The sequence below is a fragment of the Enoplosus armatus genome, chromosome 1 (genome assembly GCF_043641665.1).
Source record: "Enoplosus armatus isolate fEnoArm2 chromosome 1, fEnoArm2.hap1, whole genome shotgun sequence".
NCBI classification, from domain to species: domain Eukaryota; kingdom Metazoa; phylum Chordata; class Actinopteri; order Centrarchiformes; family Enoplosidae; genus Enoplosus; species Enoplosus armatus.
Window position 1 is genome coordinate 8448566 of NC_092180.1, and position 20027 is coordinate 8468592.

General features: G+C 41.9%; 2 protein-coding genes across 6 annotated transcripts; one reads left to right on the forward strand and one right to left on the reverse strand.

Moving 5' to 3' along the window:
- The first annotated feature begins 1232 nt into the window (after nucleotides 1-1232).
- scg3 (secretogranin III) lies at nucleotides 1233-13000 on the forward strand. Of its 5 annotated transcripts, none has more exons than XM_070908972.1 (12): nucleotides 1233-1353; nucleotides 2244-2296; nucleotides 2466-2508; nucleotides 2648-2875; nucleotides 3911-4053; nucleotides 4438-4596; nucleotides 4685-4919; nucleotides 5284-5400; nucleotides 8279-8362; nucleotides 9110-9220; nucleotides 10372-10461; nucleotides 12882-13000. In XM_070908972.1, exons 1-12 carry the CDS (start codon nucleotides 1251-1253, stop codon nucleotides 12998-13000), a joined length of 1485 nt encoding a protein of 494 aa, XP_070765073.1. In that variant the 5' UTR covers nucleotides 1233-1250. The 5 variants fall into 5 exon arrangements, with proteins under 5 accessions (XP_070765073.1, XP_070765094.1, XP_070765079.1 ...); XM_070908993.1 differs by having other exon boundaries at nucleotides 4730-4919; XM_070908978.1 differs by having other exon boundaries at nucleotides 4438-4593.
- Nucleotides 13001-14500: 1500 nt separating this feature from the next.
- Nucleotides 14501-19097, reverse strand: lysmd2 (LysM, putative peptidoglycan-binding, domain containing 2). Its single transcript, XM_070908836.1, has 3 exons — nucleotides 18810-19097; nucleotides 17330-17676; nucleotides 14501-14684 (listed from the first exon to the last, which is right to left on the reverse strand). The coding sequence occupies exons 1-3, from the start codon at nucleotides 19053-19055 to the stop codon at nucleotides 14633-14635; spliced, it is 645 nt and encodes a 214-aa protein (XP_070764937.1). The 5' UTR covers nucleotides 19056-19097; the 3' UTR covers nucleotides 14501-14632.
- Between the last annotated feature and the right edge of the window lie 930 nt (nucleotides 19098-20027).

The following is a 20027-nucleotide window of genomic DNA, read 5'->3' on the forward strand; positions in this document are numbered from 1 at the left end:
CATCCTGTGACACATGAAGATGTGTCGTTATATCACAAACTCGTTTTTCATGATGACATCTGGTCTGACATCTATTTGAAGACATTTCTATTGCTGTTACGAAAGATGCAGCATCTTCAGTTAGGAGAGGAAGGCTTCTCATCAGGCAAATCCTTCTTCTGCACTCTCTCCTGTTGCTCAAGTCTAATAAAAGAACTGGGACATTAAACCACCTCGTTTTGTTTGGAGCCTCATTTTGGGAGCTGAATAGGCCACTGGAAACTGAACCTAGTAACGCCTGAATCATCCATAAGAGACGTAAGCATCCGTCTAATTAGCAACACCGAGCTTATGAAAGCAAAGTGGTCATAAAACGGGCCTAATTTACCTTTCCCTTTGTTTACGTGTCTGATTGTCTGTCGTTTTAATACCGGTTGCTATTGACTGGGCAGTGGAAGATCTACAACCGTGACGCAGGCTGTGTGTGACGCACGAAATGGGCGGATGTTCTGCTCAAGCGCTGCGAAAAGTATTCAACTCAGCATTTTGTCCCCCCCCCCCCCATAATATGGGTTAACAAATAAGCAAGTGATGCAACATAAATGCTGCTTACTTCCAGTGCAGTCTCACTTGTTTCTCTGGATGTTTCCCGCAAAAGAAATGCATTTTCTCACTGACACTAAAATTGAGACAATTCTACTTTTTTAAAAGAAAAATCTTAATCAACTCTTGAATATTTTGGCACTACAAGTATGTGAAACTTGAAATCAGGTCTATGCTGCTGTATAAAATCAAAGGACTCAACACCAGCTGAAATGTCTTCGTAAGATGGACACTTTTTGCAGTGGTCTCCTCCTCCTCCTCCTCTTCCTCCTCCTCCTCCTCTGTCAGGACAGAGGGGGCAGGTCTTGTTGTAGCGGGCTCTATTACTGCCTTGGCAGGTGATGCTGTATCTCACACGGGGCTTGAAGAGCCTCCCTGCTTATCTTGTTATAATTATAGAGAGGTGACCTGGTTTCAGCACCGCGGCTCGTCAACAGCCCCAGTGCACAGCGGAGATTTGCCCGGCCCCTCCCCGCCCGGAGCGTCTGACACAGCGGGTGCCCGGGGCGCAGCGTCCGCGGCAGTTTCAGCACCAGCGGCCGGCCGGAGCGGAGCGGAGCTGTCCACACATTCAGCACTTTTCTTCCGGGGGAGGGAACCAGACCACAGACAGTAAGGCAGCCAGGATATATCTTCCTCGTGGACACTCCGAGAGAGCTGGTGTCAGGATGGCGTCAAAGTCAGTTGGCCTTTTCGTCCTTTTCCAGCTCCTAGCCCTGAATGTAGTGAGCCAGATATCTGCCTTCCCCACACCTACAGCCTCAACGGACGGTGAGTTGGCCATCGCCTGCCAGAAACATGCAGTGTAGTAGTCTTGTACTGTAAAGCATTTCTGCAAGAAGAAATGTTGCGGAGAGCTGTTTCTGGAAGCACTCACTGAGGACTAAAGAGATTGTAAAAACACCACAAAGTGCAATGTGGTCATAAAACCGCACACATGGTATATGAAATGTAACAGTAGCAAATACTACAAGGTTATGATACACTCATTGTTGATCATCTACTCATTAAACACATTAAAAACATATGCAGGAATATCTGCAGAGATTTCAACTAAATTTAGCCATTACACGTTGTTCAACTCGTACGGTGCACGCAGGGGAAGTTGCACTGTCCAAATGGATATTGTTGGAATTTCTTGGCAGTTTCTGTTCATCTTTATATAGGTTTTATACTGTCTTATGTACTGTTTCAGGAGCTGCAATTTAAATTAAGCTATAAACCTTAACCTTGACTAAGAAAATGTAAGAAAAAAGCAGTGCCTTTAAAGTTGAGCTCCAGCTCAGCCGGGACTGGCGGGGCTTTTAACGTCGCCTGGTCTCATGTTATGGCCGCTTGTGGTCTATTTTCGCCGCAGTTTAATCTTTTGTTTGATAATCCGATTAAGCTCTGCCCTCGGGGCGGTGAGTTGGGAGAGCAGAAACGATCACATAAATCTGAGAGCTGAAAGTGTATTAAAATGACATGGAAAAAAAAAATATAATGAAATTAAGATAGTATAATAAAATATGCGACAATGATGTTATCATTGATTTGTTTAAAAAAGCCTGTTATCTGTGTGCAATTTACATTTGCAACCTACAAAATCTGGGTCTGCTTATTATTAATAAAGTTTGCTCTAAGCCACCAGTTTAGTAATTTCATGTTTTTTTCTGTTGCAGATAAAACTGTGTACAATAGACAGTTGACAGAAGAAAGACCACTACAAGAGCAGGTAAGCTCTTTCTCTAGGTCCCATACAGCTAATTTCCTCATCCAATATCCAGCCAAATGGGCTTTATGATCACTTGCCAAACAACCTAGGTATTAGCCCAGCAAACATTATTAATCAGAGCTTATATCCTGAGTGGAAATTATTTTTCTAATGTTTCTCATTTCCCCAGATTGCTGAGGCGGACAGCGTGAAGGCTGCAGTACAGTCAGCTGGTAAGAGGAAACCTCACTGCCAATCAATTAATGACTTTATTTCCGCCTGCTGAGTGGGGTCATGTTGCAGCACTTCCAGTAAAACAGGCTTCATCTGTACTGAGAAATAACAGTAATGTGTGGTTCTGCTGCCTTTCAGAGAGCAAGCGTCCGACTGCCTCCAAGGACACGGAGTCAGAGCAGGACCTGGATGACTTAACTGTGCTGAAGTCGCTGGCTGATGGCCAGAAATCAAAGGAGGCCACTGAGGTGCCACTCACGAAGGAGGTCCGGTATGTTCCAGATGAATCAGACTCGACCAAGAGCCGGCGTCTGGCTGAGGACTACGACTCCACCAAGAACGGGATGGACTACGGCAAGTACCAGGGTACGCACACCTGTACACCACGCACCTTGTACCAACAGGCCCACGTCCTGGCATCGCTTGTAAAGGTGCAGTCGTTTAGTCGCTTGCTCCATCTGCTTGTGTGACCTTTGCCCCCGTCGTCAAGGGCAGGCCTCATGCCATGTGCTTCTGTCTGTCAGCGGCGGGCCACCAGGCAGACATTTTAAGAAAGAGTAGGCCGAGGAAGCACATGCGTGTGATGGGGATAAGCAGAGACAGATAGAAAGAGTCAAAGACAGAACACGTGCATGCAAGAGAGGAAGATTATCTTCTCTCTCTCTGACACTGCAGTAGTGAAAGCTAATGCTAGGCTACTGTGCCAGCTTTGTCGTTTATCTCTTCACAGGTGGTACAAAAACAATCCTTCAGTTCATTTTGAATTCATATTTTAATTCACTCGCGATCAAATAATTTGCTGATATCTACATAGATTTTTAGTCTCTACAGATTGCGTCAGATCAGCACATATTTCACTGTATATGCATGTCATTTGATATCCAGTCCAATCATCAGCATAAAGCAGGGACTCTGAGGTGAGGTGACTCAGACACAAAGCGCTGAGTGCTACACTTCATTGATTCATGCGGTCGGCCCGGCAATGACAAGCTGCTCGTCAGGTTACGCTACATCTAAATTTGGCAAGCGCAGTCTGGGTTTCATTTCTGATTTTCCTAGAGTGAGATAGAAATAGGCCCAGCGTTTGAAAGTAAAGCACATCACTGATGATTCAACCCGCCAATACAGGCAGAGGTATTCTGGCACTGCTTATTTTTATTGTGTGTGGACGTTGGAAAGCAGAAAGGACTGTTATGTAAGAGTCAAGCTGTAACAATTGCACATTTCTTACTCAGTAATGCAGATATAGATATGTTAGATGAGTCATTTATTACTCTCAAATCTTTTCCCACCTAATGAGAGAGAGACTTTATTTCTAGATTTAACATTTTTGGTAAAGTAGAGAGTAGAGAAGGGAGAAAACTAGTTCCATGAAGTGAATGAATATGTGTTTCCTCTCAGACGACCCAGAAAGTTTCCGTCAGGTCGACGGCACTCCGCTGACAGCAGAAGACATCGTCCAGAAGATCGCAAACAAGATCTACGAGGAGGACGACAGAGGGGTGTTCGACAGGATCGTCTCCAAACTGCTCAAACTGGGGCTGGTAGGTTGTGAGCTTGAACTGTCATTTAATTTGACACAGCTTGGAGCATGACATTTTCTCAACAGGAAGTCTCTCTCTCTCTCTCTCTCTCTCTCTCTCTCTCTCTCTCTCTCTCTCTCTGCACTCCCTGCTGTCTCACCGGGAGAGGAAGAGATGTGTGAATTGTGCTTTGTTCCAGGATCATGGTTGTGAATTACTTTTTTGGCACTCAATAAGTTGTTTGGAGGTGCCCAAATTGCTCCCTGAGATGGATCTCTCAGTGACAGTGATCAATATGTGATACTTGGAGGTTTACAGTCAGTACATGTTGTTCTGTTCTACCACATCTCACAGCGCATTTGTTAGTGTTTCTCAGTCTGTCTCTTTCTCTTTGTCTCTCTGTAGATCACAGACAGTCAGGCAGATACTCTAGAGTACCAGGTGGCCGAAGCTCTCCAGGATCTCATCACCAAGAACGCCAAGAACAACGAGATTGAAGACATTGAGAGCAACGACCAAGAAGCCAGGGGAGAGCAGGACGACCAGGGCTCAGACGCAAACGTGGTAAAACATGCAAAAAAGTGATAGTAACAATAACAGTGATAACAACAACGATGACAACAATAACAACTAAAAACTCTGACATTTCCAGGACACATGGGAGCCACCCAGTCGCCGCTACAATGAAGACGAGGAGAACGAGGAAGAAGATGGTGATGAGAATGAGGACGAGATGGACAGGGATGCAGAAGATGAGGGGGGCGACACAGCCGACAACACCTGGGACAAAGATACAGAAGAGGGCAACGAGGTGAGCCCTGAAGACGGGCTCCAGGACCTGCAGTACTTCCCAAACTTCTACCGTCTGCTCAAGAGCCTCGACTCTGGTAAAGAACACGCACCACGAGGTCGCTGTGACATTTTAGATCAGTGGCATAAAAATCATCACCTCACAGCATCCTCTATCCAAAGATAGAAGTTCTTCAGATCCAGAACAATAGTAGAGAGCTGTTGTTGTCATGGCGATATTGTTCTCAAGCATGAGCTAATGCTTGTTTTGTCCGCCTTTGTTTCCGTGACACATCTTCCTAGGAAGTGCAGACACACACACATAACTAATTATTTATAATCCCGTCATCATGATCCCCCACAGTCAAACAGCATGCGGTAACATTAACACCAGTTACCATTAACAAAACATCCATGCTAGATGTCAGTTTTGAATTTTCATCCTCCGGTTTGCTGTTGCAGATCGAGACACTCAGGAGAGAGAGACATTGATCACCATCATGAAGACGCTAATTGACTTTGTGAAGATGATGGTGAAGTACGGCACCATCACGCCGGAGGAGGGAGTGTCCTATCTGGGTAAGACAACACACAACACCAGCACTGTTTATCTATAGTCCTGCACGTTCAGTGTCAGCATCTTCAGCAAAAGAGGTATCGGAAAAAGACGGATAAAAACTAGTATTATATACTTTGATTTAAGTTTATTCTATCAAATATCTTCTTTCTGTGGTATCAGGTTATGACTATATGATCATATTATGTTATTGTTTTACAAAACGGTGTTGTCCAAAGTAATGATTCCTAATTTAACGAACAAAAAGGATTATTGAGGTTTTGTTTTTTGATGTAATCCATTACAACACAGTCGAGTGCTTTAAAGACCAGTTTCAATCTTGTTTCGTGTGATTTTGCATACATTCGCCATATCAGGGTATATATTGATATTGATTTCAATCATGTTAAACAGCCTTATGTATGTGTGGCTTACATGTGGATGAACGATTTCAAATTTAAGTATAAATCCGTCCATTGCATTAGCCAACGAGCGTTCATGCATTTTTCTGTCTCTGTGTGTTATATGTGCTTTTCCACTGAATTGTGTGTGCTCAGTCGAGCTTATGTCCCCCATCAGCCAGTGCAGTGGAGTGTGACGCCTGCACAGCCAGATTAGTGTCAGGGGCACCCTATATAACCAGTTTTTATGGCTGGCCAACACATCAGTGGCCAGTGGAAAGGTCAGCCACCTGTAAGGACAGCTGTCATCTCTCTCTGTGAGCTTGAGGAAACCCCTGACCTGACATCTCTCTCTCTCTGTTCAAATGACATTCAGTCCCAGAAAGAAAAAATAGAAGTCACTTGCTCATAGATGTGTTCTCATCTAGTGCTGCAAGACTATTGTCAACATCGATTAATGCCCATCACAAGCCCAAGGTGACTTTTTTTTTAATCCAACAGTCCTTTACAGTGATATAAAACAAAGAAAAGCCGCCAATCCTCACATTTGAGAAGCTTAAAACAAAGAATGTTTGGCATTTTTGCTTGATAATTGACTTCAAAATCAAAAACAGTTACAGATTAATTTTCTGTCTATAGCCCAATCAATTTAATAACTAATTGTTTCAACACTAGTCTAAATGTGTTTGTCCCACTATAAGAGATCAAGTATTATAACTAAGGCTGACCTTTGCAGGCTGTGGAAGGATTAATCAATACTCCTTCAGATGACACCTAGCAGCAGCTGGCCGTTGCTGTCTCTTACAGCAGGCATATGCCGTTACACAGGATGTGAGTTTCCTAGACAACCACTCTGGCTTTATGTAGTATAGGTTGTGAGGAGATAAGAGGATGGAATTCCACCATCGCCTAGCAACATGTTAATGCCCCCCCTGCCCCACCTCCACCCCCAACTGGTCGTGACGCTCCGATGAGTCACCCAGGTACACAACTGAATACACACAGCTGCCAATCAACGCTAATCTGCCTGAGGGTGAGACAAGCCCCAAGCTAGATAGAGAAAGAGAGATGTGGAGGAAAAGAGTGGGGGAGGATGAAAAATTGTGTGTGTGGGCAGAGGGTGAAATAATGGGCCTCCACTGTGCTACAGGTGGGAGGAGGCGGCTTGAATACACAGAAAGTGCAAGGGAAAGTGAGATGCTTATGTAATAAGAATTAATGAGATGAGAGAGGAAATTGTGAGGCTCCTTGATGCTCAGTTACGACACTGAAGTCAAGTCTCTGTGGTGTCCTCATATCCTAATATCCAGATATCTAATATTCTGTCACCTTGCAAAGCTCCTTTAAGATCTGGACCCAATTCTGGAAAAAACTGTTCCTCTGCCCTAAATATGTTCTCCTCTTACGTGTACTTGTAAAAAGTAAATGGCCAAAATTTCCAATTTCCTAAATATATGTTAAAATCCAGAATATTAGCTCTGTTGGAGTCCCTATTTAACATTTATAAGTAGTAGCCTATATAATTGAATAAATGGTATATAACACAATAACGTAGCTGTAAGCAGATATAAGTGTTTATTAATGTATTTGTCAGTAACTATAACTCCCATAATGGAGGATGGTGTATAAACAGATAATGAATGATAATATACCAAAACACAGTTCTAATAATATAAAATATGGGTTGAGAAATGGGTTTATTTCTGACAAATGGGACAAATGGGTTAATTTCTGACAAATACTGGACATTAATAAACACTTGTCCTTATAGATGAGTACAACTATAGTATAGTGTTTTATAAACCAGGTGTTAAAGGTTTAAATAGTGCTTCTAAATGCTGAAATGGGGGGCTTAAAGTAAAGTGGTACCGGAACTTGATATTGAGGATGAAGTTTCAGCTGATCGCTGTGGTGTATATCTCCAGAACATCTGCTCCCTCAATTTTTGAACATAATATTTACCCCCGTTAATCCAGGAAGGATCAGTTGTCATTTAACTTCAGTATCTTTTAACCATATGATCTGTTTGTGTCATTCCCTGCTGATTTGGGGTCTTTTAAATTCTCTAATCCTGTTGTGAAAGCATATATCCACTGTAATATGCGCATTAACACTCCCTGAGGACAAATTAATGAACACCCAAAATAAATGTGGTTGTTTTTGTTGTGCATTTGGCACCCCGGCTTTAGATTTTTAAAATTGAGAATAAATTATCCCTATAAAAGCTGTTTCTTATACTGTATAATTTTTTCCAATAATCAGTTTCTGCATAAATAACGTTCGTTTTTGAATCGTGGAAAAAAACAAGATTGTGTTCATTACTCTTGTCGTACTCTTGAACCTCCTTTTCATTAATTAGAGGAAAACCTTTTCTAATGATAATCACCCTCTGAGTCACACAGGAACAGCGTGGGACTTTCAAAAGGTTAAGAGGTTTTCATTCACCATCTGCAGACGACGCAATGCTGATTAAATCTAAAGTTGTTTCACCCACTTGCAGAGAACCTGGACGCAATGATAGCCATGCAGACCAAGAACAAGCTGGGCAAGTCTCTTGGGCCTCCTGACTTCACTGGGCCCAACGGTAAACAGCCTCGCAAGTTACATAACATCAATATAATCATGTCATTGTATTCGACATGGTCAGATGTAATTAGTGTGTTAGATTCTGTGGAGTCTAATTTACAAAATGTGCAGGTGTATGCTATTTTCTTGTTAAATGTGGTTTGATCATGTTTCTACCTATGGGAATGATTTAATTACCAAAATAAAATAAAACACATATGTCATATCAAGTGTTTTTAAACCTTTGAAATTATAAAGTGAAAAATGTGACACAAAACCAGGACAAAAACACATAACTTCCACGTAGAGGGGGTTAAATTTACCTTTGAAGGAATAGTTTGACATTTTGGGAAATATGCTTATTGGCTTGTTAGATGAGAAGGTCAATACCACTCTCAAATCTGTCCGCAGCCAGTTAGCTTAGCTTAGCATAATGACTGAAAACAGCTAGTCTAGCTTTGTCAGACGATCCACCTGCCAGCACCTCTAAATCTCACCAATAAACACAGTATATCTCGTTTGTTTAAACCTAAATGTAAAAACAGCAATTCAGTGTTTTCACAGGGGTTTTGTGTGTGGACTGTTTCTATTTTCAGTTATCAGGCAACAGCGGCGTCTCAGGAAGTCACTGCTGCTTGCAAAGAAATAGCCCAGAACTCAACCCTCCGTAAAACAGCGGATTGCTAATAAACTACTGCTATAAGAATCTCTACCATGCAACAGAGCAACCATTTTTAATGCTCCATGAACTGTTTCTTTGCCGTAGGAAAAAACCTGGATGAGGACGACAACACCAAGACCGAGGCCGCCAAGATGCAGAAGGAGTATGAGAACCTGAAAGACTCAACCAAGGAGGAGCAGCCATCAGCTGAGACCAGTCAGTCCACTATCCAATCCTGATGACCAGAGAGAACATGAATAGCTTTTCGTTTGATAATTTGCTAAAATAATTTGATACAATTTTATCATTTTGCCCCTCAAAAACTATAAACTATGTGCCTTGTAAATTGCATGACTGGGTTTTTTTTGGTTTTTGTTTTTGTTTTGCATTACGGTTTTATTGTTTTGTGTCAAATGTCTCAAATAAATGCAGAATTCTCAAATATAGAAAATTCCCACCACATCGGTTCAATGAAGCAAAACATCTTCTTCGCTTTGCCTCAGTGAAAGGTCTTCAAATTAGAGTGTAAAGGCAGAGACCATTTCAGACCTTTTGTTTTCACTCAGCAGGACCTGACAGGAAAGGAGCACTGTGTAGTCCAGGCCAATCATAGTTAAGTCCCTGCTTGTCCCTGAACTAGGCCAGTCCAATAACACTCACAGGAAAGCTTGTCACAGCTGCCGTCATGCTCTGTCCCTGTACACTGTACTGTACCCGCTGATCAGTCTAATCCACACAAACACACACACATAGACACACATAGAAAAGACATACAAAATGAAATATAAAGCAGGATTAATATCCGGACATTCGTTTCAGCAGGAAATGAAGTAAATCCTGAGTAATGTCAACTAAACTTAGTATCATACGTATGCTAACAGGCTGTGCTGTGCTTTCATAATATAATATTCATGGAAATATTCGGAGGATGCGTTATAATCCAAATTTAATCTGTGGTTCAGCAATAGTCTGATCTTGATTGGTGGTTAATAACAACTGCAGATATCATGCACATACTGTAGCTACCGTTTCTTCCGCAGTGAGTGGGTCTCTTTTGGACCAGAAGGAATGTGTCTTATTGTGCTGCTAGTTTAATATGACAGCACAATCCTGGCTGCCAGCATGTTCCCAATTGGTACTAAAATTTAAAGATAAAGTATAAGTCTTGCTTCAGGAAAATGATGTGGTGTAAATAATTGATAAGTCTAAGATAGCACTGTCTTACTCTTTTGTGGGAACTAGGCTCCTCTGAGTGCTAATATGCCACAGAAGAAGTGAAGGGAAACATAAATCATTTTGTATTTTCTAATACATGAAAGAGGAAGATTGTCATGTCTCATTTTTTCGTTTTCTCCTCTTCTAACCAGATCAGCCTGGCAAGTCTGAGACTTATCTGGAGGCCATCAGGAAGAACATTGAGTGGCTGAAGAAACACAGCAAAGATGAGGGCAAAGATGGTGAGACACACTCCTTTACAAGAGGATAGATGAGAAAAAACAGCAAACCAAAGTATTGTGTGTGTGCCAAATGCCCACACACGACCGTTTCTATTCTAACCAGTCAGTCTAAACTGCTCTCCCTTCTCCGATCTTTGCCGAGTTTTGAGAGTCAGAACAAGAAAACATCCTTATTTGAAAACCCTCGTCTCCTCACTAAACTGTGGTGGGTCACAGACAGGTCTGAGGCGACGCACCGGAGAACAGAAAATTTGAAGCCTCTTTTGTTAGCCCCAAATTTGCAATTAAAATGAGTGTGGGATACCAGGATAGATGCTTCAGTCCAGATCTCATGAATATGGATAATTCTTGACGAGTCTGTCCTAATTACTCGTGATACAGCTTCCTTGTTCAGAGACAAAGGTCTATTCATTTATTCCCTCCTACCTGTTCCTCATCATTTATGTTGTGTCCTGGTGCATGATTACAACTTCTAACACAACAACATAAAAAAAAAACATGAAAAGAGCATCACGCATTTGCCATCAACGTCTGCACATGTCTCGAGATTTATTGTGTTTGTGAGTGTGCATTTATATTTGCTGCATTACCCGTACTGTACCTGTCAGCATTCATATAGAAGTGACCCAGAAAATGCACCAGTTTACAGAGCTGTGAAAACTGTGGTAGTTTCACACACAACAGTGCACTCGTCGAACAGGAGAAAGCCTGCTGTTGGGCTCTCCACAGCATCAAATCAATTCCCAGTGGTGCTTAATTAAGCAGCAGAGAATGCAATGTTAATGAGTTCCCACTATTCAGGCCATCCACCCATTGACGATCATCTCAGTAGGACATCTCAGACAAAAAGACAAGTTCTAGCTCAGTGAGATTTATATTTACCACTAATGTTCACTGGCCTGATCTAATCTGGGCCGATCAATAGGTGATTCAGCCACAAGCGAGTCAACAAAAACAACTCGAAGACAGAGAAATGACAGATTTTGAGTTTGACCTAGATTCTTGAGTGCATCTTAAACGCAGAAGAAAGAAAGACAAGAAAAAAGGCTGACACTGAGCTCATAGTGCTGCAGAGTCCGGAGCAGAGGGGCCGAAGCAGCAGGGAAGTTTTGTTTGGTGCTCATCTTCGACCTGGCTCTATATAGGGCACTTCATTAGCATTCTAGCGTGTGGAGTGGTTGTCTGGGACAACAGGGGCCTCCCCGCCTGCCTGTCAGTGATCTGGGCAGAGGGGACAGACAGATAATGGTGTCAGAAGAGACGAGCTCAGACTGAACACACACACTGATGTGCCCCCAAAAATCACCCAATTTTCCCGTAGTGGGACTCTAAGTAACTAAAATGATACACCGTCAGGACCTACTTTTCTAGCACACCTTGTACCACATTAAACTGCTCTCTAAACCTCACCTCGTCCCTATTCTCTCTATATTTTTCCTTCCTCTCTCTCCGGAGAAAGTACAGCTGCAGGAGAACAAAAGCCTTTTCAACCAAAAAACAGTGTCATAGAAACAGAGTGGGCGACGGGCCATTTATTGTGTTTACTCTACCAGAAGCACCCATTAGGACAATCTCAGCGGACGCTCTGTGTGTGTGTGTGTGTGTGTGTGTGTGTGTGTGTGTGTGCGCCCACACACTACACAGATTAGCCAGAGGAGCAGATGGACGCATGAGGCGACGTCCTGGTTTTGGCTCTCGGCTCCTCACAGCCAAGATTGAGAGAGTTACTGTCTCTAATCACATTCTGTTAATCCCTCACACACGTCACGCTTGTCATCGGCAAAGCAACTATATCTTGAAGCAACGCAATAATTTGCTGCTGCTAGAAATGATATTAGAAGGCACAGACGTCGTTGCGTGACTTCTTGGCTGTCCTCTGTCCTTCTGTTCCCCCTTCACTCAGAGTCGGTTGAAGCAAGGAGAAGTGGTGCAACAGCTGTTTGCCTGCTCTCTGAAACTCATTTGTTACCATGATGGATAATACAGAGTTAGGTTGTGTTTATCTCTAAATATAGCCACATCCTGCTGCGGCCTTATGGTGCTGTGTTATGAAAATGACTTATCTAGAGCAAGGTGAACACAAATGGTACAAGAGGTAAAGGTGTTTTTTTAAAGGTGTATCAAGATCATTTAGTATTTGAGGGAGCCTGGTTTGTTGTCTGAAACTGATTACAGTGAAGTGAAATGAAATCGAATACTAGGACTCATTTCATTGTTAACCCCAGACAAACATGCCAACTCTGACCTTAATCCTTCCTGATAATGAACCACCGTACCAGATTATGGCTTGTTTGGGTGTACCGTCTTAAGAAGACAGTGCTTCAGGAGTTTAATGTCTGATCTATCCTCACAGCCTCTTGACCTTCCTCTTCGAATCTCAGATTATAAACCCATCATTTGCCGTGTCTGTGTCTTTCCAGATTATGACCTGTCCAAGCTGAAGGACTTCATGGACCAGCAGGTTGACTCCTACATTGAGAAGGGCATCATCGCCAAGGACGAAGGCGACACCATCAAGAGGATCTACAGCAGCCTGTAACGCCATCCTCCGTCCTCCAACCAACCTCTGGCCTAAAACACAGGACTGAATCTGATACTTAAGATCTCCAATAAAACCCTAATACTTACAGTTATTTCCCATGGCATGGTAAAGTATATACTGTGTATTCAAAACTACCTGCTTAGGGGAACTTGTTTACCCTCCCAGACATTCCCAAAATGTATCAAGAGAAAGGATTTAATAATACTATCAACAAAACAGTAAAATGACTCTTTACAGCTACCTAACTGATGATATTTGCACGCCAAGATCGCAGAGTAATAATCACTAGAATATTATTGAGAGAGAAATCAGTATTTTATGTAACCAACTCATACGTCCAACTAAATGCTAGCATTTACTCCACCCTGACTCCTGTGGGAAATGAATGTTATGAGAGTATGATGCTGTAGCTTTGTCATCAATTACTGTTTCCAATACATTTTTTTTGCAACAAAATACACATATATCAAATTGTACTCATTCTGTGTAACCTGTCTTAGCCTATTGTATTTCTTTTTTTCCCCTGTGTATATGTAAGATCCTAATGTATTCTTGCTTTTTATTTTACCAAAAATATATTTGTTATGTATCATGTCGGTGCCCTCCATACGCCTCTGCTCTGTTCTGCTGTAATTCTTCTGGGGCCCACTAGAGGGCAGTGTCTGTATCATCAGTTCTCTCTGCATGTCTCTGTGAGTTCAACATTTCCATCTCTGTAGAGACAGAAGATAAGTATTTTTAAATGTAAATATTTGTGATTTTTTCCTAAAGTTTAAAAGCAATTAAAACATTGCCTTTTCTTTATCTGTGTACTTAACTGTGACAATGAAGCAGCACTGGGGCAGGGGGGCAATAACTGACACCCACATGCTCGCAAGAACCTGCAGTGTCACAAAAACACTTCAGATCTTCATGTTTGGTTTAATACATATTTATTCTCATATTCCCAAATAAAACCAATAGAATTTTAAAGCACGATTAAAAACAGCTGTAACAGACATATCTCCACACACATAAATAATGCATTCACACCTCAAAAATAGAGCAGTCCCTTCTGTTCCCAAAGGAAAACAAAACAAAAAAAGCTTCTATGAGGCAAATGGAAGGTGTTCAAAGGCTCCAGAGTCCATCCACCGCTTGTGTTTGGGGAGAGCTCATACAGGGCAAACACTGATGAGGAAGGCCTGAATATACTTTCCAGTGATACTATTCTAGGAGGGGATTTGGAACATCAGAAGCAGTTAGCAAGTGCAACAAGCTAATCCTTCTGCAATCGCTTAGCGCTGTGTGTGTGTGTGTGTGTGTGAACATAAGCAGCAGGTGGGTTCTGTACAGCAGCTTCAGAAGCATATGATGAGTGGATGGGCACGTGTGCTCAGATGCTATTTGCTGCTCTGCGCTGTCAAGTCTCCCAGTAAAACTGTACAAAACAATAACAATCATGTACATCATCATAATTGCATATCAATAAATAAAAAGGCAGACATGACACTTCTGTTCACCGTGGTTTGGTAAAAGCAAAAAGAGAAAGAGAGGGAGGGGGAAAAAAAGCAATGAGATTGTGGTAGTGTTTGTGTGTGTGTGTGTGTGTGCGTCTGAGATAGGGCTTCAGGTAAACAGACTTGTCCTTTATATCTCTTGGTAAGACGTTGTGGGGGCCGTGTAGTCCTCCTCATTACTCCTGCGAATAAGAAAAAGACAGATAACCTTAATTTTTTTGAGATTTGACACATTTTAATATGGTCACACACACACACACACACACACACACACACTTTCTTTAACTCCTTTCCTCTCTTCCTCCCTCTGCTTAACTGCTCACCACAGTGTCTAGGTGAGTGTACCGTGTGTGAATAATGGATGAGGCTAACCAAACAGGCGTATTGTTCTCCGTCACAGCTGAAGGCTCATCTGGCCAGAGAAGGGCCTCTCAGTGCAACACACCAATGTCTTGAGCTTAATCATGAAGTTTAACTTTTTCTGTCAGAACTGCAAGCTTCATAAGTGGAATTCATTGTTTCTTTAGAGCTACATGTCCAAACTATTCACAACGTTGAGAGACCAGTCTAGCTGCTAAGTATTACAATTAATTAGGGGAAGAAATATGGAAGGACCTAAATCAATAGAGGATTAAAAGGAAGGATTTACACCATACCTTTGCATTCTTTGAATAGAAAACATCCTGAGGGATGACAGGATCAATCTTTTAAACTAAGAAGAACTCCCTAAAAAGTGCTGAGTGCTGTTTGGCCTTCAAGAGGCCATTTGTGGAAACAGGGAATTGGTTTCCGATAGATTCCAAACTTGCTCATTTCTTGCAGAGATGCAGTGGAGAGAAAACGTGTCCAATCCCAAAACCACTGCACCGCAAATGATACTTCTACCATGTCTTTTAGTTAGCCTGTCTCTCAGCAGGATATCTCTATCTATATTTAAATTTACATGAAATCTGGTGGAAGGACCAAGGAACAACCAGCTGAATGTTGGTGATTTGGATCTGGGAATTCTGAAGTTGAATGAAACAGACTAACACTTGGTTCCCCTTCCTAACGGGATGTTTCAACAAGTAACCAGGTGTTTGCCTCGAGGGCCTCCAGATTTTGAAATGACCTGCTTGATGAGATGGAACTCTTTTTAAAAACAGATTTTTATTGCAAAGACTTTTTATAGACTATCTATCCTGTATTACACTGAGGCTTTTTTTGTAGTATATGTTTACATATACAACAACTTCACATAATAATTCAAACTTGTTCTATTTTACTATAAACTTGTTCTAGACTCAGAAATTGGACTTGTTTCCTGCATCTTATTTAGCATAGCAATAGTGTTAGGAGTCTTTGTGTTTCTTTGGTCACCCAATAACATCACCCTTTCTTTTTATTATCATTTAGACATATTATATAACTCCTGTTTTTAAAAAGTTATGAAACTATTGCAATAAATGTAAGTGACAGGAAGGGTGTCTTTTTGTTGGATTGCACAGTATTGAGTTTGTGTAATAATGTGTAAACATTTTCAGGCTACAGATCTTCGTAATGTAAACTCAAATAGCGATATCATAGTAACTGATATCAAATTATGATAGATAGATAGATAGATAGATAGATAGATAGATAGATAGATAGATAGAAGGTCTTCTAAAGGAAAAGAGCTAGCTAAAGAGGTTTGTGGTTTGTTCCATCCTAGGGAGGAAGCCAACCAGGCATGCGGTCTGTGTTTGCTCTGAGACTGTGTGGAAACAACGGAGTGAGCCTCTGTTTGTCTAAACACACAGCAGCTCCACAGGCCAGCCTTTGATGTGGCTGGAGTGAGAAACTGGGCTTTACACAAAGCTCGGCTTCGAAACTCAGCTGGTACGTAAATATTTAAAGAGAAATTAAAATCTTTGTCTTGCACATTTACTCAAGGCTCGTGCCCTTGTAAATCAAGACACAGGTCTCGAATTACTGGCACATCGTGACAAAATTAATAGGAATTGCTGTGCAGTCAGTGGTCATATAATAATGAAATACTCGCTGCAATATTATCTTGATTCACTGACAGATATTATCGACCATATTTAGTGGTGACTGTTTATCACATGATGTTAATAAAGATAGTTGCCTTGAGGATTTGTTCTCGCTCTTTCACGTGAAAAAAGAAAAGAAACTGAATAATAGATCATAATATAACAACTGAAAATGAACTTAAAAGTTCTATAATATGGTTTCAGACCATCAGTGATTAGATATAAGGGGATGGTTAGATATTAGATATAAGGGGATGGTTGATGCCAGTGCAGCTGCCAAAACAGTTAGGTTATGTTACCCTGAGGCCCACAGGAAAGAAATTAACATAACAGCTGCTATAGTGCCTGTATCCATTCTGAAAACACAATAGTAAGAGCAAAACACTTTTAGAGAGCCTGAAGTGGAAAAACAGCTTCTACTCCATGTCTGTAGAGGAAACTGCTGCAGTGTGACTCAGTCCTGACTAAACTGATAGTACCAACAAAGCCTGTCTCTCTATGAATGGGTGTATGCCAGGCATCCATTACTACCTCACTGCTGAGTAGACATGAGAGCGTTCTCTGTCTCCACATGCAGTGTCAGGAAGACAAGCTCAGGCCTGATTCAGCAAGCCAAATCTCCTAAATACCTGACCGTTGCATAACGTGGCATCTGACTGGTACAGCACGATTGGCAAAGCCCTGATTGTTCTTTGATCCTCCTTCTATGAGAACATTTTCACTTCCCTGCACTTGGTCTGAAAGGGTGTTCACCAAACACCTGCACACGCAGAAAAAAGAAGCAGCGGTTAGCTGGGGGTAGTTCAACACCTCACCTTACTTCCTCTTCTTTCAGCCTGCGTGCTGCCTGCTTTGACTGTTTAATTTGCAAGTCCAGTCTGTGTAAGAAGTCTTTGGCTGACAGCTCCTCTGGCTGGGGCTGGGGGGGTTTGGAGTCTGCAGGGGGTGGGGAAGGGGGAGGCGAGGGTCCCTCAATATCCTGCGTCACAATACAGGGTGTATCTGCCTCCTGGCTTGCTGCTTCACCGTCCCCATCAGGAGACTCCAGAGACAGTCCATTAAATATGTAGCGCTTCTCCGACACCACAGGGATGTTGAGGCTGTTTCTCAGAAAAATGCAGTCATTGCTGAACAGCTTGTTGGCTCTCTTGACTTGCTCCATCTGGCATATCATGGTGACAGAGAAGATGTCAGTGTTAAAATAGTATCATTTCTATGACAAACCTACCAACTTCCTTGTTTTGATACTTTGCACTTGAGCTTAGACCTGAGGGCCAAATCATCTTATAACACCTTACACGAATATATGATGTCACTGATATAAATACATGGAGTTGCTTTTATTTTGTCCACATGATGACAGTCAGTCTTTAAATCTTTTGAATCCTTGCAAGTGAACCGAAAGTACTAGGTTTTTACGTTACGTTCTTAACTGGAGTGTGAGATTAGGGTTATTAGGGTTTGTTAGCAGCTGTTTGAGCATGCCAAATTCAATGCATAGGGTTTTCAAAAATGTGTAAAGAAACTATCATTGTATTAGATGTTTTTAGTGGATGACTCGTGGCAGGCCACGATACAATATTTCTATAAAAAGTAGAATGTAGAGTATTTTCTAAAATAAAATCAGTCACGAGAAAGTATCTGGAGGATTGGCTTGACTAACCTGTTAGGGTCCCTCCTAGGGCAAAACCTTTGCTGCTGGACCCCTATTGATTAGGTAATTATGCAGGATCAGTTTTTGTGGATATTGGAGCAAACAAATGTGCCAGACCAATTATGACACAGTCAACCTTGGGCTTTTGGGGCCAGTGGGGAACGTGGGCTGTTGCCACTTTGACAGGTTGGTAATCCAGCCATGGTTGGGTGTGAATGCAAACTTGAGAAACCTTCACTTTCAATCAGCTGTCTGCACTGCTTTGTCTGTTCAGTGCAGGGGCATGGCTGGGAATTGAGCCCTCTGAATGAATACTGTCTCCATTCCCCACCTCCCTATTCTTTGAACTATAACAATCATTTTGTACATTTATTGTGGGAACTGTCACCTCCTTTCGCCCAACTGGTATTGGCACATGGTGTGAAAATGAAAGTAAAATCAAGAAGTAAGCCCTTATTCTTTAAAGCTTGTCAATGAATTCATAAGTAAACATGATTCAGAGAATAGACGTGATGTGAGGATCTTGACCAGTGAGGATTGATCCGATGAATTAACACTGATTTCATATTCCACCAGGTGTTCTTGTCAAGGTGAACATCAAAGCACCAACTAACAGAGCAGCGGTTGTGTGGCACCCTTACCGTAACACCGTATTTGAGAGCAATCCCTTGCAGGGTATCAGTGTCTGTAACCCGATGCTCTATGTATTTCTCCCCCAGAGAGGCCGTGACGCTAGCTGTGCTGCCGTACGAGCGGATCTTGGTCCGGGCCAGGCTCTGGGACAGTTCGCTCTCTGATTCGGAACCGGACCTGGACCGAGGGAAGATGGGCTGGCCAAATCGTCCTCCTCCATCCCGCATCGGCAGGACGGGCGAAAACTCCGCCATCTTCTCTTGAATAAATAAAGAGCCCGGCTGCCTCTGTTTGTTTTAACGCTCCAGCTGACTCGCGGCAGTAAAGTCAGTCGCTGATTTAGGCGGCAGGTAGATTCCCATCCCCGGTCATGTTCAGCATGTCAACCCAGGGGATAAGAGACATGTTTCGGGGACCACTACCTCACGGCTCGCTTTTGTCATAGATCCGTTACGTTGACGTAAAAACGTACAGAACGTCGGAACGTCCAGGAGGAACAACAATAATACAGTTTCCGGTTACACTTTCAAAATAATTCACAATACTGTAGAAAAATATGATAACAGTAATGACGAACATTGGTTGAAATGTACCAAATGAATAATAATTGCAAGTTTTTGGAATAAGCTGGAGTGAATTGAAATTTAATTCTTGCTTCAACTGAAAATGCTAAATAGTTGCTAATTTCTTGTATTAACTTCCTGGTTACGGTAGCTAACTTTATACAACACATATAGACAGTAAGTCACTATCACAAAAAAAGGGACATAAACTAAACTGTTTTACGATCTGTATTGATAATAAAGTAGCTACATTTTAAGTTGACACTGCTAGCTTTCTTCAGCCCTACATTCAAAAATCTGTTTTTCTTCTTGTTCCTGCTGTTGGATGTTTGATCTTCGCTGTACATAACAATGAATGTGCAGAGTCTGACACTAGAAGGATGTTTTCACATTCATCTGCTGAAAGTGGGAAGTTTGTAAGTGCTCATTGAAAAGACTTACAAGCATGAGTTATGACACCACAAATAGTTTGGAAATCAATCCTGGTCCAATATTCAGCTTGCAAAAGTGTGATGGGGAAAGGTGAAGCCTCCAGCACACATACACTGAGAAAAGACTTTACAGTGAAGTAGGAAACACCTGATGTCTAGCAGTTCAATTTATATTTATAGATTAGAAGGAGTAGATGTATTCAAATATTTTAACAAGATAATTTTTTGTGAA

What these genes read in the sequence shown, in the direction of transcription:
- scg3 (XM_070908972.1), top strand. Translation starts at nt 1,251, where the DNA reads ATGGCGTCAAAGTCAGTTGGCCTTTTCGTCCTTTTCCAGCTCCTAGCC. An exon ending in GCAGCCATCAGCTGAGACCA is followed by an intron (nt 9,221 to 10,371) that starts GTCAGTCCACTA and finishes TCTTCTAACCAG; the next exon opens with ATCAGCCTGGCAAGTCTGAG. An exon ending in CAAAGATGAGGGCAAAGATG is followed by an intron (nt 10,462 to 12,881) that starts GTGAGACACACT and finishes GTGTCTTTCCAG; the next exon opens with ATTATGACCTGTCCAAGCTG.
- lysmd2 (XM_070908836.1), bottom strand. Translation starts at nt 19,055, where the DNA reads ATGGCGGAGTTTTCGCCCGTCCTGCCGATGCGGGATGGAGGAGGACGA. An exon ending in CTCTCAAATACGGTGTTACG is followed by an intron (nt 17,677 to 18,809) that starts GTAAGGGTGCCA and finishes ATGATATGCCAG; the next exon opens with ATGGAGCAAGTCAAGAGAGC. An exon ending in CTGAAAGAAGAGGAAGTAAG is followed by an intron (nt 14,685 to 17,329) that starts GTGAGGTGTTGA and finishes TCTTATTCGCAG; the next exon opens with GAGTAATGAGGAGGACTACA.